The 14,406-nt window shown below is 27.3% G+C and overlaps 1 protein-coding gene across 1 annotated transcript; it reads left to right on the top strand.

The window, feature by feature from the left end:
- Nucleotides 1–6,855: 6,855 nt before the first annotated feature.
- On the top strand, nt 6,856–9,733 carry LOC114185837. Its single transcript, XM_028073770.1, has 3 exons — nt 6,856–7,153; nt 8,029–8,260; nt 9,114–9,733. Exons 1-3 carry the CDS (start codon nt 6,959–6,961, stop codon nt 9,518–9,520), a joined length of 834 nt encoding a protein of 277 aa, XP_027929571.1. The 5' UTR covers nt 6,856–6,958; the 3' UTR covers nt 9,521–9,733.
- Nucleotides 9,734–14,406: the final 4,673 nt, after the last annotated feature.

The following is a 14,406-nucleotide window of genomic DNA, read 5'->3' as shown; positions in this document are numbered from 1 at the left end:
TACATTTTCAACAGTTTTTTTGTATTCGTTTAATATACGCAATGATGATTTCTCAACTATCACTAATTTTATAATTTTCTAAACGATTTACTGCTATTTAGACATCATTAGATTGGTCAATTTATTAAAGTAACTATTTATTACTTTCTAATGTAAATAATTGTAGTGTGGACAATGAAATCCAGATCTTTATCCTTTTCTATGATTGTTTTTCGAGATTAAATAACTATGTTACGTGAATTCTAAAAATAAATAAATAATAAAAAGTAGTAGTGATTTTTAAAAGATGGTACTTTATTATTTTATTGTTTAAAATATTATATTATAAATATAATTTTTATTAATTGAGTTTTATTTTATAAAAAATATAATTTCTCTATTTTTTTTAAAAAAAATTCGTTTTTCTTCTATCTTTGATCTCATCTTTCATTTGTTTGAAGATCAAATTATGTAAAAAAAATTCTCATAAGATCAAAATTTAAAATAGAATAAATTCACTTTTTGATATTTTTTAGTTATACTTTTTCAAGTTAAATGTTGTTTAATGCATGTGATTTAAAATAGATCAAGGTGAATTTATAATTTATCTTCTAATGTATGGTTCATTTGATTTATTATTGTTTAAATATGAGAATTCCACCAATGAATTATTAATAACTTATAACTCTCAAAGTTATAGATCAGTTTTTCATAGTAGCTTTTTGCTTCAAAATACATTGTAGTTATTTGTTGTTATCCATAAAGGTTTATATTCTTGGATTTCACAAATACAACGTAGAATTTGTGAAGTTGGTGGAGCCTGGCAATTTGTATTTGTCTCCTTAACAGGAAACTTTGGATGAATGGTTTACTTTTCCCAACAAAGTACTGCTTTATTCCAACCTACTTTGCACTTTAACTGTTCTTTTAATCTTTGCTTTCATAATAAAACAAACACAACCTTATCTCTAAATCCCCAACAGGTTTTTCACCAAACACAGTACAAATTTCTGGATTTTGTGTCTTGTACATTCCAGAAAATGGAGATGGGTAATATTATGTTATATATATGAACATGATTGGAATCTTTGACTATGCTTCATTTGATTAGATTTTGAGGGTGTGTTTGGATTAAGAGATGTAAAAATACGTTTTTTTTTTCTTTTAATTTCATGTCAAAAGCACTGAAAAGGTCAATTTTAAAAAAAAATGAATAAGAGATAATGTATAAAATTTCATTTATTCTATTTGAAAAAAAGATAAATAAATAAGTTCATTGAAGAAAATTACCACTTTTATCTTTCACCAAGTCATTTCTTATGTTTAGATTAGGAGCTGAGAAATATTCAAGAGGTAGGTGGTGATGATATAAATCTTTTAAAATATACTTCTCTTTTTAATTTTAACTATTATTAATAAGGTTAAATATGATTTTGGTCCCTTAACTTTCAGTACATTTTGGAATTAGTCCATTTTGAAACTTTGGACCAATTTAGTCATTTATCTTTCGAAATACGTGGATTTAATCATTTTAATCAAATTTTATTAGGTTTATTTGATGTTTCGTACGCATTTCAAAATTATATTTGAGTTGTTTATTATGTTTGACACATTTTTGCTTTAATGTTAAGTCAAATACTATTATGAAATGTGCTTGAAATGTCAAATAAATTTAACAAAATTTGATTAAATAGACTAAATCCATGCATTTCGAAAGATGAAAAACTAAATTGGTCCAAAGTTTTAAAATAGACTAATTCCAAAATTCACTGAAAGTTAAGGGACTAAAAACATATTTAATCCATATTAATATAGTAATAATAACTAAGAATTCTTAGTATACTATTTCGTATACTGTATTTGTTTCAGTTTCCTTTTAGGTTTAGGGTTTATGTTACAGTATTCTTTGCTTCAGCCAATTTTATTTTTTTATTTATTATTACTAACCTCAGTCAATTGCAATGCATAACCCTTTGAGAAGGATAAGAGCTGGTTTTATTTTTTTCTTGTTTACACATTCACTTATCTTGTGGCATAAATTATTATTTATATTAGTGGATATCTGAATCAGACATATATATTAGTAAAAGAGAGCTCTCACGATCAACCTTAGAGTACTGCATACTAGCTTTTCAAATAGTCCAAATCCAGATATGGATCTTCTATACCACGTTTATCAAAGTGAAATAATTTTACCTTAACATAAGTTTTTTTTTTTCTTTTTTCTTTTCTATAGGCTATCTTGAGACTTATAATTAGGGAAGTTAAAAAAATCCATACTTGCGGGTATTCGCGGATAAAATCCGTAATGGGTAAGAAATAGATATTGAAAATGGATATCCACAGGTAACGGGTACAGATATTTTTTATACCCGCATGTTAAAGGGGTGTGTATGGGTGTCATAGTATCCGTATCGTGGATACCTGTACCCACAATATTATAATTTAAATTAAAAAAAAATGATTAAAACATTAATTCATTAATTTTGAATGGGTTATTTTTTATCAATTGATTTAAAAAAATCTCCATTTATTTGTAAATTTTCATTCAAAACTATTTAAATGAGTTATTTGCACTTTATTTGAAATTTATAAATGTTATGCATTGTAGTTTTATTTGAAATTATGATTAGAAGTTGTTGTTAAATATTTTTTTTTGTAAATACTCGCGGGTACCCGTGAATATTCAGAAATATTAAAAAATATGCAGGTACTTACATAACGAATATTCGAACGGATATAGTATGGGTACGGGATGAAGTTTTGTCTAGTGGGTAGGGTACATGGGATCTGTATCCTACCCGCTCCGTTGACATTCTTACTTATAATGCTAAAACTATAATTAAAGTAAAATTAAAGTAAAAAAGTATGGAACTTTTTAAAATACCACCAAAAAACAGTAGTAATTAATACTACTTATCCATGTAATTATACTTAAACAATATACCAAGTTAAGATTGAGTGAAATTAATTTTAATTGCTTTTATAAACTCAACTTAATTATACGTCTTTCCTCGTAAAAAGGAAATTTAAAATATCTTTTCCTAAAAGAATATTTTATGAAAGGCTTTTTATATATTATTTTTATTAATTTTAAGATTTTTTTATGTTTTTTTCCGGGAGGAGTATATATGTTTTATATTTAATTCACTATATTGTAAATGGAATTTTTGAGATACTTTTCATTTACTTAGTAGCATTTATGATTTGATTGGAACATTTATGGACATTTTAGAAAATAATATAAATATGAGTTTTTTATGATATAAATATTTTTAATTTGATTATTACTACAATAATTTCCATATAAATTTTTATTAATATGGAAATAAAATCATCGATTTATATTCAATTTTATTAATGAACTTTATCGATAGAGTTTATAATTTAAATTATTAACAAATATTTTTATAGGTAATGAATCTGTTAATAAAATTTGTCAATAAGATCTCTCGCTAATTTATAATTTGTATTACTAATAAATATTTTTGTCAGTAACTTATCCAACAATCAATTACGTCGGTAAATTTTGGCTTGACGATAAATTTTGCATATTAAGGGAGATGATTACGTTGGTAAATTTTGGCTTGACGATAAATTTTGCATATTAAGAGAGATGAGTGAGAAGAAGGAGTTGAAGAAAAGAATGAGAAGGAAGAGGAAGAGGCATTGAATGATGACAATGAATGTGGTAGTAATAATGGTAATGGTGGATGGGGGAGGAGGAAGAAGAAAAAAAGAAAGAAAAAGAAAAGGAAGAGAAGGAGGAAAGAAAAATAATCCTATCACGACTTTTATCAATATCCTGAATTTAATTATAATTATCAACAAATTTATTGATAAATTTGTAGTTGTCAATAATTACTAACAAATTTTAATATCCATCAATAAAATTTATGTAAATTTATAGTCATCAATAATTTATTGATAAATTCAAATTATTGATAAATTTTTGCTATTATGAACAAATTATATCTATCATTAATATACACAATTTTCTTATAGTGTATATAAATATTTTCTTACATCTTTAATTATCAGCATTTCAAGTATCACAAAGTATTAATTTTATAATAATTATTACATATTTATTTTTGGCAGTATAAAAATATTTATAAATTACACATATTAAATGATAAAAGGGCACTAGAATGTATTGATAATAAAAAATAAGTATATTTCATTATTTATTAATTATGAAACATGGATATAAGTGGATATCAGAAATTTTTCGTAAAATTAAACTAATTCTAACTTTATTTCCCAAACAATAATAGTTTGATTTTGTATAATAGTATTTTATTACTAAAAGATCAATTTAACTATTTACTTTTTAAAATCAGTTAGTTATATGTACTGGTCTAATAATAAGCATACAAAACAATATATAAGAAGCAAATTTTACTGTGTAATCGGTTTTATTTTTCTTCTAACTTTTGTCTATGTTTATAAATGAGTTGAGACACCTCTTATTAATATAACATTTTCTTGCTAATAAAGAAAAAAAAAAAAGAAAACAATAGATAACAAAAATTTTAAATATGAAATTTATTTTGTTGTAATTTTCAAATTATAATAAAATAACACGGGAACTTTTAAGACTATAATATAATGATTAATTTAAATTTTAAATATCTACATTATGAAATAATAATATGATTTCCATGGTTTGTCTTCGGGAGATACAATTCTCTTCTCACACTCTGTATACTAATTATATATTTGTTTTTTGCAGAGGAGAGACAACATTTGAAATTTTATTTATATGAGTATGACACTTTCTCTAGTCAATGTGTAAGTCTTGCTAAATGTCACTTTTATACTACTAATGCTTCTGCTTTCTTTGTTCGACATCTCAAGAGACTTGTCTCTTGCAATCACGAATCTCTTCCTTTTACGTATTTGGGTGTGCTAATTTTTGTGGGGGCTCCTAAAGTACAGTTTTTCAGCCTTTGGTTGATAAGATTCGTAATAAAGGTGTTTCTTGAAAAGGAAGATCGCTTAGTATGACCGACAAAATTCAGCTATTAAATTCGGTAACTATTGGCTTGTTGTCTTATACCTTTCAAGTTTATAAATTACCTATTAAGCTTCTTCTTGAGGTGGAACAATGGATTCGAAAGTTTGTTTGGATTGGGGATACACAGAAACGGGGGCTGCTCACCGTTAAATGGTCTATCTTGTGTCCTTCTAAGGTGAATGAATGGTGGTTTGCATGTTACAAATATTCGGTTAGAGAATAAAGCATATCTATTACGTTTAGCTTAGGAGTTTGTTTATGGCAATATGACTTGGACTGAACTCATGCATATGAGATTTCTTAAGTCTAAGTATTAGAAATAATGTCCTTTAAATCGTCATCAATTTGGCATGATATTAAGCATGTATATGATGTTGTTCTTGAAAATACATTTTGGACACTAGGTAAAAGTGATTGTATTAATCTTTGGAATAATCGTTGGTGTTCTAACATTTGTTTACCTGAATTGGCTAGAATTCCTTATTTTGATAGAGCAAGGTTATACTCTGTTGTTAGTTCAGTCTGGACAAGTACTCATTGGAATTTTCCTTCTTTTATTGACAATTTATATGCGAATTTTCTTTTTTAATGGTTACTGGAGATGAGGATGTGCCTAATTGGAGGATGATAAATCATAGTAGGTTTTAGGATCCAATTACTTTTTATTCTACTATTTCTCAAATTAAGGAGTTAGTGCATATGATATAGAATAACTCTACAAAACACATGAGTAATACTATCTATAATTTTTCTAGTGCTCATATATTTCAATATTCATTCTAGGTATGGTAGAGTGATTTCATTTACAGATGTAATATGAAAAGTTCCATCTGCTAATTGGCTCAAGGTGAATAATGATGGTGCAACTAGGAGTTGCCCTAATTTAACTTCATGTGCTAATATATCTTGAGGAAGTTGAAAGGAATATGTAGGTAGTTTTTCAGTTTTTTTTTATGGGTGTTGACTTCTATTTATGCTGAGTTTATGGGGTCATTTATGTTTTGGAACATGCTTCGAGGGAGGTTTTTCAGATGCTTTGATTAAAGAGTGATTTTTTTAGTTTGTTCTGATTTTTTGGATCAACGAGTTGTTTCTTAGATTCTTTAGAGGGAGATGACGTCGATGCTTGCATTTTTGTAAACATATGCAATTCAAAGTTTCTCATATTTTTCTTTGAGGGAAATCATTGTGTTGAAAAGTTAGTCAATTTAACTTTGATTCATAAAGAATAATACAAGTGGTCTAATGTTCTACCGTGTAACTTTTATCAAGGGTTTGGTGTGGTCTCCTTATGTTTTATATTGCTTAACTTTTTCTTTTTAATAAATTTTCATGTGATGGCAAATATTTATAATTTTTCACTTTAACAAAAATTCTTAAATAATAATTAATTATAATGATAAAAAATAATTAGTCACTATGATGACCAATATAGATACAAATTTATTAAACTAAAAATTATTGACAACTAAAATCATTTAAAAAAAATTATAATTAATAACTAAAATAATTTTTATTATAAATTCGTTCATTAGCACCCAATGTTTTAACTTCTTATCCTTATATTATAATAGTTTTTTAGTGTTTCTATATTAATAATTAGTTTTTATCATTATTTAAGAGTTTTTTTTAGTGTTTCTATCTTAATAATTATACCTCCGATAGCAACTAAAACTTTTAAGAAATATGGAATCAAATTGAACTTTTCAATACAACATAATTAAATAAAATAAAATAAAGGTAATTTAACTTATAAAACTTTATCATCAGTTTCACGATTTTTAGGGGATTGTTTAGGGTTTATCTAATTCAATCCATAGACACATTACTCAGAAGTTTTCAGGAAGAACTCAATGATGGCATATGGTGGGTCCCCATGGCACGTAAATCTTCGGTTATTTTTGTATAAATTGAAGTATCAGTTTCCCTCTCTCTTACACATAAGCCCCTGCGAGAGCAATGTGCACAGCCATGGACTCTGATGAAGAATTCGTAAGCTTTTCCGACACCGTTTTTGGCTTCTGGGAGGATCTCCAGGACCCGCCGGTAAATTCATCCAACTCCGGCAACCTTCTTGGTGACGACGATGAGAATCTTTGTTCTGTGGAAAACGATCACAAAGCATTCTGGGAAAAACAATACCTCCTTCTCCAGGTATAATTTCATTCACAACAGTGCCAATTACTCAATGGATTCTATTTGTCTTTTCCCATTTCTTACTATATCGCGCAACCATAAACTCATGACAATTTGATCCATCAGAATTTAATTATGAAGTCTGAACTCCGATTTTGTCAAAAAGTTTGCATATGTGAAGAATTTTTTTTCATCTTACTTACGATGCTGTACCTTGTTAGCTAAATCCAAACTAAAAAGTCTAAAATACTATGAAAGCATTTCGCGATTACTATATTGGATCACTCATGTTTATGTCCAGTTTTATGAATTTAAAAACTCAAAATGTGATAGGTGTGTGGTGGTATCACTCAAAATAGTATATATATATATATATATATATATATATATATATATATATATATATATATATATATATATATATATATATATATATATATATATATATATATATATATCCTTCGTAATTATCTAACTTAATTCTAATGATTTTGAGTAGAAATATAGTATTTTAATATGCTTAACGATAGATACGTTCTTGAAATGATACAGTACCACCAGAATTATGAGTTAAAGTTCATCTTGATGAAATTTATTGTTTATTAAATTTATTGATCTATCTGTTATTAGATTACTATGAAACTACTCATATATATATATATATATATATATATATATATATATATATATATATATATATATATATATATATTAGTGTGAGGAGGTGGTTGAAAATTTTGCATTCATTATAAATAAATAAGAGGGTAGATACCTATCTTACAAGTCTGTTTTGTAACTTTAAATTAGACTTAAAATCTCTCTTAACATGATAAACTTCTTAACATGATAAACCTATGGAAGTTCCTGACATTCTGTTTTTTCCATTTTCACAGACAAATTTATGCGGGAGTAGCTCGATTGAGACAAGAGTTCGGCAAGCTACAAAGGAAGCTCTAACAGAGTTAAAAATGTGGGATATGCAGTGCCTTTGCCCGAGGGAAGTGAATGTTAAGAGCTGTAGGAATTGTTTGAGGAGGGAAATATGTGATCGTTTGTTGAACCTTGGTTACAACTCTGCTCTTTGCACATCTAAATGGAGAACTTCCTCGGAAATCCAAATATCAGGTATACTATCATGAACAATATTCGGTTAAAATACACTTTTCATCTTAACTTTTTCTCCACTTTTGTCTTTAACATCATCAAAAGTTTCACTACTTTGACTTTTCATAAAGTGTTTATAGCAGACTGTTCTTTCTATTTTTTCCACTAGCACTGAGTTAGTTGATTTTGGCTGTCATTGTACTGTGACAAAGGCTCTCTTATAACGTGTCGACTGTTGATTAACCAAGCAAATGTGGTTAAAGAAACGAAATATTTTTTCAGAAATAATGCTTTTAGGAATATGAATTGTGTCCAGAAATAATTTGTAATGTTTGAAACAAACTTATTTCTGAGACTGAGATTAAACTAATGTGCATATATTATGTTCTTACATATGAATAATTTCAGAAAATGTTTGCCGACACCTGCATCATCAATTATCAATTATGAAAGTGTAAAATTTTCAAGTGAGCCTTATTTTTTACAACTGAGACAAACCAAAGAGATTAAGGAGGAAATTCTAAATTCTAAAAAAATCAAACCAAAACTATGTTGTATCGAATCATTATCATTTCAAACCTTTTACAGCTCCTATATATGAAAACCTGCTTGGTAAATAATTTAGTAATTTCATTTCAGAGAAAGTGAACCTGTGAGTAATTTCTATTGTGACGTATATGTGGGAAAGGATTTAAGAACAACCATATATGTTCTTTACTATATGTCTAATGTGAGTTGTATTATTTAAATTACAAAGATAAGAACATGGTCATAGGTGGGACAGGTCTGAAGGACAGCCATAAGTTTGTATTACATATTAACTGAACTTAAAGATAATCAAGTTGGTTTTTAATATCATTGATAATCTTTTCAGGGGAGCATACTTATCTGGAAGTGAAGGATAACTCAAACACTAAAAGAGAAGTAAAAGTGGTAATTGAATTGAATTTTCGAGCAGAATTTGAGATGGCACGTGCCAGTGAAGAATACAACAAATTAATCAACAGGTTACCTGAGGTATTTGTTGGAAAAACAGAGAGGTTACAGGTCATAATTAATATTATGTGCTCAGCTGCAAAAAAATGCATGAAGGAAAAGAAAATGCACTTAGGACCTTGGAGAAAACTAAGGTACATGCAAGCAAAGTGGCGTGGCATGACAGATAGAAACATAACAGTGCCACTTCCCACTGTTTGCACTTCAAGACCACGAAAATATAAGGCTTCAATGCTCACTTGCGATTTAGTAGAAAATAGGCTTCGCTGTGTTGTACTTTGCTGAGGTTGGGTGATTATTGGTGATGGTGAACAATTTAACCCCATTTGAATAATTTTCGTAACATAGCATATATGGTTATGGCCACGTTTGTTGTGAAAACAAACAGGTTTAACCTGAGGACAGTGAATTTGCAATTGGAAGATTATAATGGAAGCTAAAGAATAATTTTTCCTCTCAAATCATTGATATTGAAAATTTCCCCACTAGTTATGAAGTTTTAATCATCATCGGCGTCAAAACACGAAGTAATAAGGTTGGTTTGATAGTAAAGTTGTAATAAAAAATAAAAAATGTTATGAGTTCAACTCCTTATTCTTAAAAGATATAAGATTAGTTTGATAGATTTGGAAGAAAAAATTCAGAGAAATGATTTCAATTCTCCCTATTAGCAATTAACATTATCGATCAAATAAAACATCATATTTGAAGTTGTTAAAACAGATCTGTCCAATACTCTTAACCACAAAGGGATCTGTGTTGATAAATGAGTTTCTCACTTGTTTAATGTGAATCTTGAAGGAGTCTTTAAGGTTTAAAGCTTAGTTAATCAATCACACAGTTCTGGGTTAATGGACTGTTTTAAGACAATCAAGAAGAATTAAAAGAGATAAGAGGAATCAAAACACACAATTTATACTGGTTCGATTCAAGGCGAATCTACATCCAGTCTTCTCCTAAGTAATACACTTAGGAGGATTCCACTAAACACAAAGGTTCCAAGAATTACAAGCACACCTATGTAATTCTAACCCCAAAACCCAAGAACTTGATTCAACAATCAAGAACTTCCCCTAGGAGCAATGCATCCACACAATTGCACCTAGGTCCACACTTCAACCACTGAAGCTACTGTAATCAAAGATACAGAAAACAAAACAAGAAACGAAAACACCTAAATTGTGCAGATTTGACTTAATGCTCCTTGAGTCAAGCAAGATCCATCATGGTAGAGTCAATCATCAATCATTCTTGGATCTGTGCTTGGGTTATTGCAGAATCTTCTGAAGCTTTTTGTGTCTCTCAGATTGCTCTTTTCCAGATGAAGACTGCGTGATCTATCTCAAAAATTTCAGGCACAAAACAGATTCTAAAACAGCTTTTATACAAAGGTTTTTGCTGTCACTAATTCAATTAGCCATTTATCTAATCGATTATCGTGAGTACATTTTCACTCACTTTGTGCCAGACTTCACAGCTAATTCATTAGTTCAGAAACTAATCATGTGCAGGATTACACAGCAGGCCTGAAATACAATTGATAAAGAGAAGCTAATTGCCTAATGCATATCCTAACTGGACCAAGCTATATTTTATCCTAGATCAGTAGACATCATCAAAACTGTTCTTCATTTATGGATGAAAGGCTCCCCCTTTCAACAGAAGTAAAAAAAAAGAGAAGCTTATGCAGAAAATATTTTATGCAAAAGTCTATGGAGAATATAGGTCTGATAAAAATCGTAGTTACATTATTTTGTTTACATTAAAAGGTTCTTTTAAGTTGTTAAAAATTATGTTCTTCCCTTAATTATAATTACAATGGAGAACATAACAAATAATTTTCATTAAACATGTTAAAGATAAAATTTAGAATTACGGTACATTCATATATATTTTTTCTTTCTGAAAAAAGTAATGTAAAATCTAATGGTTTACATTTGAATTCTTAAATGATATCAAATGTTTAAATATATCAAATCATCGATAGAAGTTGAAAATAGTAATACCAATCGTGCTTTTGAGAAATATTGATCAATCAAAAGGTTTTTGCAATGACACAAAATTGTAAGTTAATCATTTAGGGAAGACTGTCATTTTTACAACTTTAATTACATGGAAAAATATTGGTGACAAAATATTTATCCTAAGAATGGATTTAGTTTCTTTTGATATAGGTTAATTGCCTTTTAAATTTCAAAGAATATTGTTTTCAATATCACTATATTTTGCAACGACAATCAATAAAAGTCAAGACCAGTCTCTTTCTAGAGTTGGATTTTATATGGTTTATCAAGATCTAAAATGCTAGTTTATGTTGAAATATGGAGAGTAGAAAAGAATAAGAGTTATCAATATTATCATTATTATGTTGTTTTGGTTTCTTTGAAATATGCACTTGTTGTCTCAATTTTTAATTTCCTGGTTTGTAATATTTGTGAATACTTTATGTTAAGTGTGGTTTATTTTGTATAATTTGTAATAGCCTTTTCATATTTTTACAAGTTTAAATTATTCTAGTAATTTCTTTATCATTAAAATGAGACTATGGAATGTAATAAGTGATGTATTAAAAGGTTATAGAATTGTAAAAGCACAAATTGTAAATTGTAAATTGCCATTGGCAATACCATGGAGATGATTCCATTTTTTCTGAAAGAAATAATATATTTTAATAATAAAATAAGTGTTAGAAATTTGTAACTTTATCATTATTTAAAAGTTAGATGTAATATGTCATTATATATTTTGTTTTTTGATTTAGTCTTGGATTGTGTGTCACTATTCAAAAGTTAGATGTGACAACATTAAACATTGACTTTTTGATTTAGTATGTAATGTAATATTAGACAATTTTATTCCTTTTTTCGCTTTAGTGTTGGAGTTGTATCATTAAATAATTGTGTTTTTTGGTTCAATTTAGATTGTGCTCAAAAGTTATATGTAATATGTGATTACATAATTTTGTTTTCTGATTCAATCTTGGATTGTGTGTCACTGCTCAGAAGTTAGATGTGACATAACATTAGATAATTTAGTTTTTGGTTTAGTTTTGAATTTTGAAGTGGTCATCTTTTGTCATTAAGTAATTATGTTTTTTTGTTTAGTCTTGGATTGGGTTCAGAAATTAGATGTGACATAGCATTAGACAATTTTAATTTTTGGTTTAGTATGTAATCTAACATTAGACAATTTTGTTTTTTTGGCTTAGTTTTTAATTGTTTAGTGGTCACTTTGTGTGATTAAATAATTCTATTTTTTTTATCATCTTGAATTGTGTGACAATGCCCGGAAGTTAAATGCGATATAATATTAGAAAATTTTGTTTTTCGAGTTAATGTCTGATGTAATATTAGACAATTTTATTTTCGATTTAGTTTTAAATTTTATAGTAATGATTTTGTGTCATTAAATAATTACTTTTTTTAATTTAGTTTTGAATTGTACTCAACAGATAGATTATTTATTTATTTAGTATATGAATATTAAAAGGCTATAGAATTGTAAAAGCACAATTTGTAAATTGTAAATTGTCATTTTCAATACCATAGAGATGATTCCATTTTTTTAAAGAAATAATATATTTTAATAATAAAATTAGTGTCAGAAATTTGTGACTTTATCATTATTCAAAAGTTAGATGTAATCTGTCATTATATAATTTTGTTTTCTGATTCAGTATTGGATTGTGTGTCACTGTTCAGAAGTTAGATGTGACATAACATTAAACAATTTTATATTAGACAATTTTGTTTTTTGTTTTTTTGCTTTAGAGTTGGAGCGATCATTTTGTATCATTAAATAATTGTGTTTTTTTGGTTCAATTTAGAGTGTGCTCAAAAGTTAGACATAATGTGTCATTACATAATTTTGTTTCCTCGTTCAGTCTTAGATTGTGTGTCACTGCTCAGAAGTTAGATGTAACATATCATTAGATAATTTTATTTTTTTGGTTCAGTTTTCAAATTTGAAGTAGTCATCTTTTATCATTAGGTAATTATGTTTTTTTGGTTTAGTCTTGGATTGGGTTCAAAAATTAGATGTGACATAGCATTAGACAATTTTAATTTTTGGTTTAGTATGTAATCTAAATTTCGACAATTTTGTTTTCTTGGCTTAGTTTTGGATTGTTTAGTGGTCACTTTGTGTCATTAAAAATAATTCTTTTTTTTTGTCATATTGAATTGTGTGTCAATGTCCAAAAGTTAGATGCGATATAAAATTGGACAATTTTATTTTTCGAGTTAGTGAGTAATGTAATATTAGAAAATTTTATTTTTCGATTTAGTTTTAAATTTTATAGTGATCATTTTGTGTCATTAAATAATTACATTTTTTAATTTAGTCCTGAATTGTACTCAAAAGATAGATATTTTATTTATTTATTTACTGTATGATGTAATATTAAAAGGCTATAGAATTGTAAAAGCACAATTGCCATTTTCAATACCATGGAGATGACTCCATTTTTTTTTTGAAAAAATGATATATTTTAATAGTAAAATAATTGTCAGAAATTTGTAACTTTATCATTATTCAAAGGTTAGATGTAATATTTCATTATATAATTTTGTTTTCTGATTCAATCTTGGATTGTGTGTCACTGTTCAGAAGTTAGATGTAACATAACATTAAACAATTTGACTTTTTGATTTAGTATGTAATGTAATATTATACACTTTTGTTTGTTTTTTGCTTTAGTGTTGGAGCGATCATTTTGTATCATTAAATAATTGTGTTTTTCGGTTCAATTTAGAGTGTGCTCAAAAGTTAGATATAATGTGTCATTACATAATTTTGTTTCCTCGTTCAGTCTTAGATTGTGTGTTACTGCTCAGAAGTTAGATGTAACACAACATTAGACAATTTTATTTTTTTGGTTTAGTTTTAAAATTTGAAGTGGTCATCTTTTGTCATTAAGTAATTATGTTTTTTTGGTTTAGTCTTGGATTGGGTTCAGAAATGAGATGTGGCATAGCATTAGACAATTTTAATTTTTGGTTTTGTATGTAATCTAAATTTAGGCATTTTCAATACCATGGAGATGATTTCATTTTTTTTAAAGAAATAATATATTTTATTAATAAAATAAGTGTCAGAAATTTGTAACTTTATCATTATTCAAAAGTTAGATGTAACATGTCATTATATAATTTTGTTTTCTGATTCAGTAT

Source organism: Vigna unguiculata, chromosome 5 (genome assembly GCF_004118075.2).
Source record: "Vigna unguiculata cultivar IT97K-499-35 chromosome 5, ASM411807v1, whole genome shotgun sequence".
In the NCBI taxonomy this organism is placed as follows: Eukaryota; Viridiplantae; Streptophyta; class Magnoliopsida; order Fabales; family Fabaceae; genus Vigna; species Vigna unguiculata.
The sequence above is the reverse complement of the archived record's forward strand: the minus strand, read 5'-3'. Positions and strand labels throughout refer to the sequence as shown.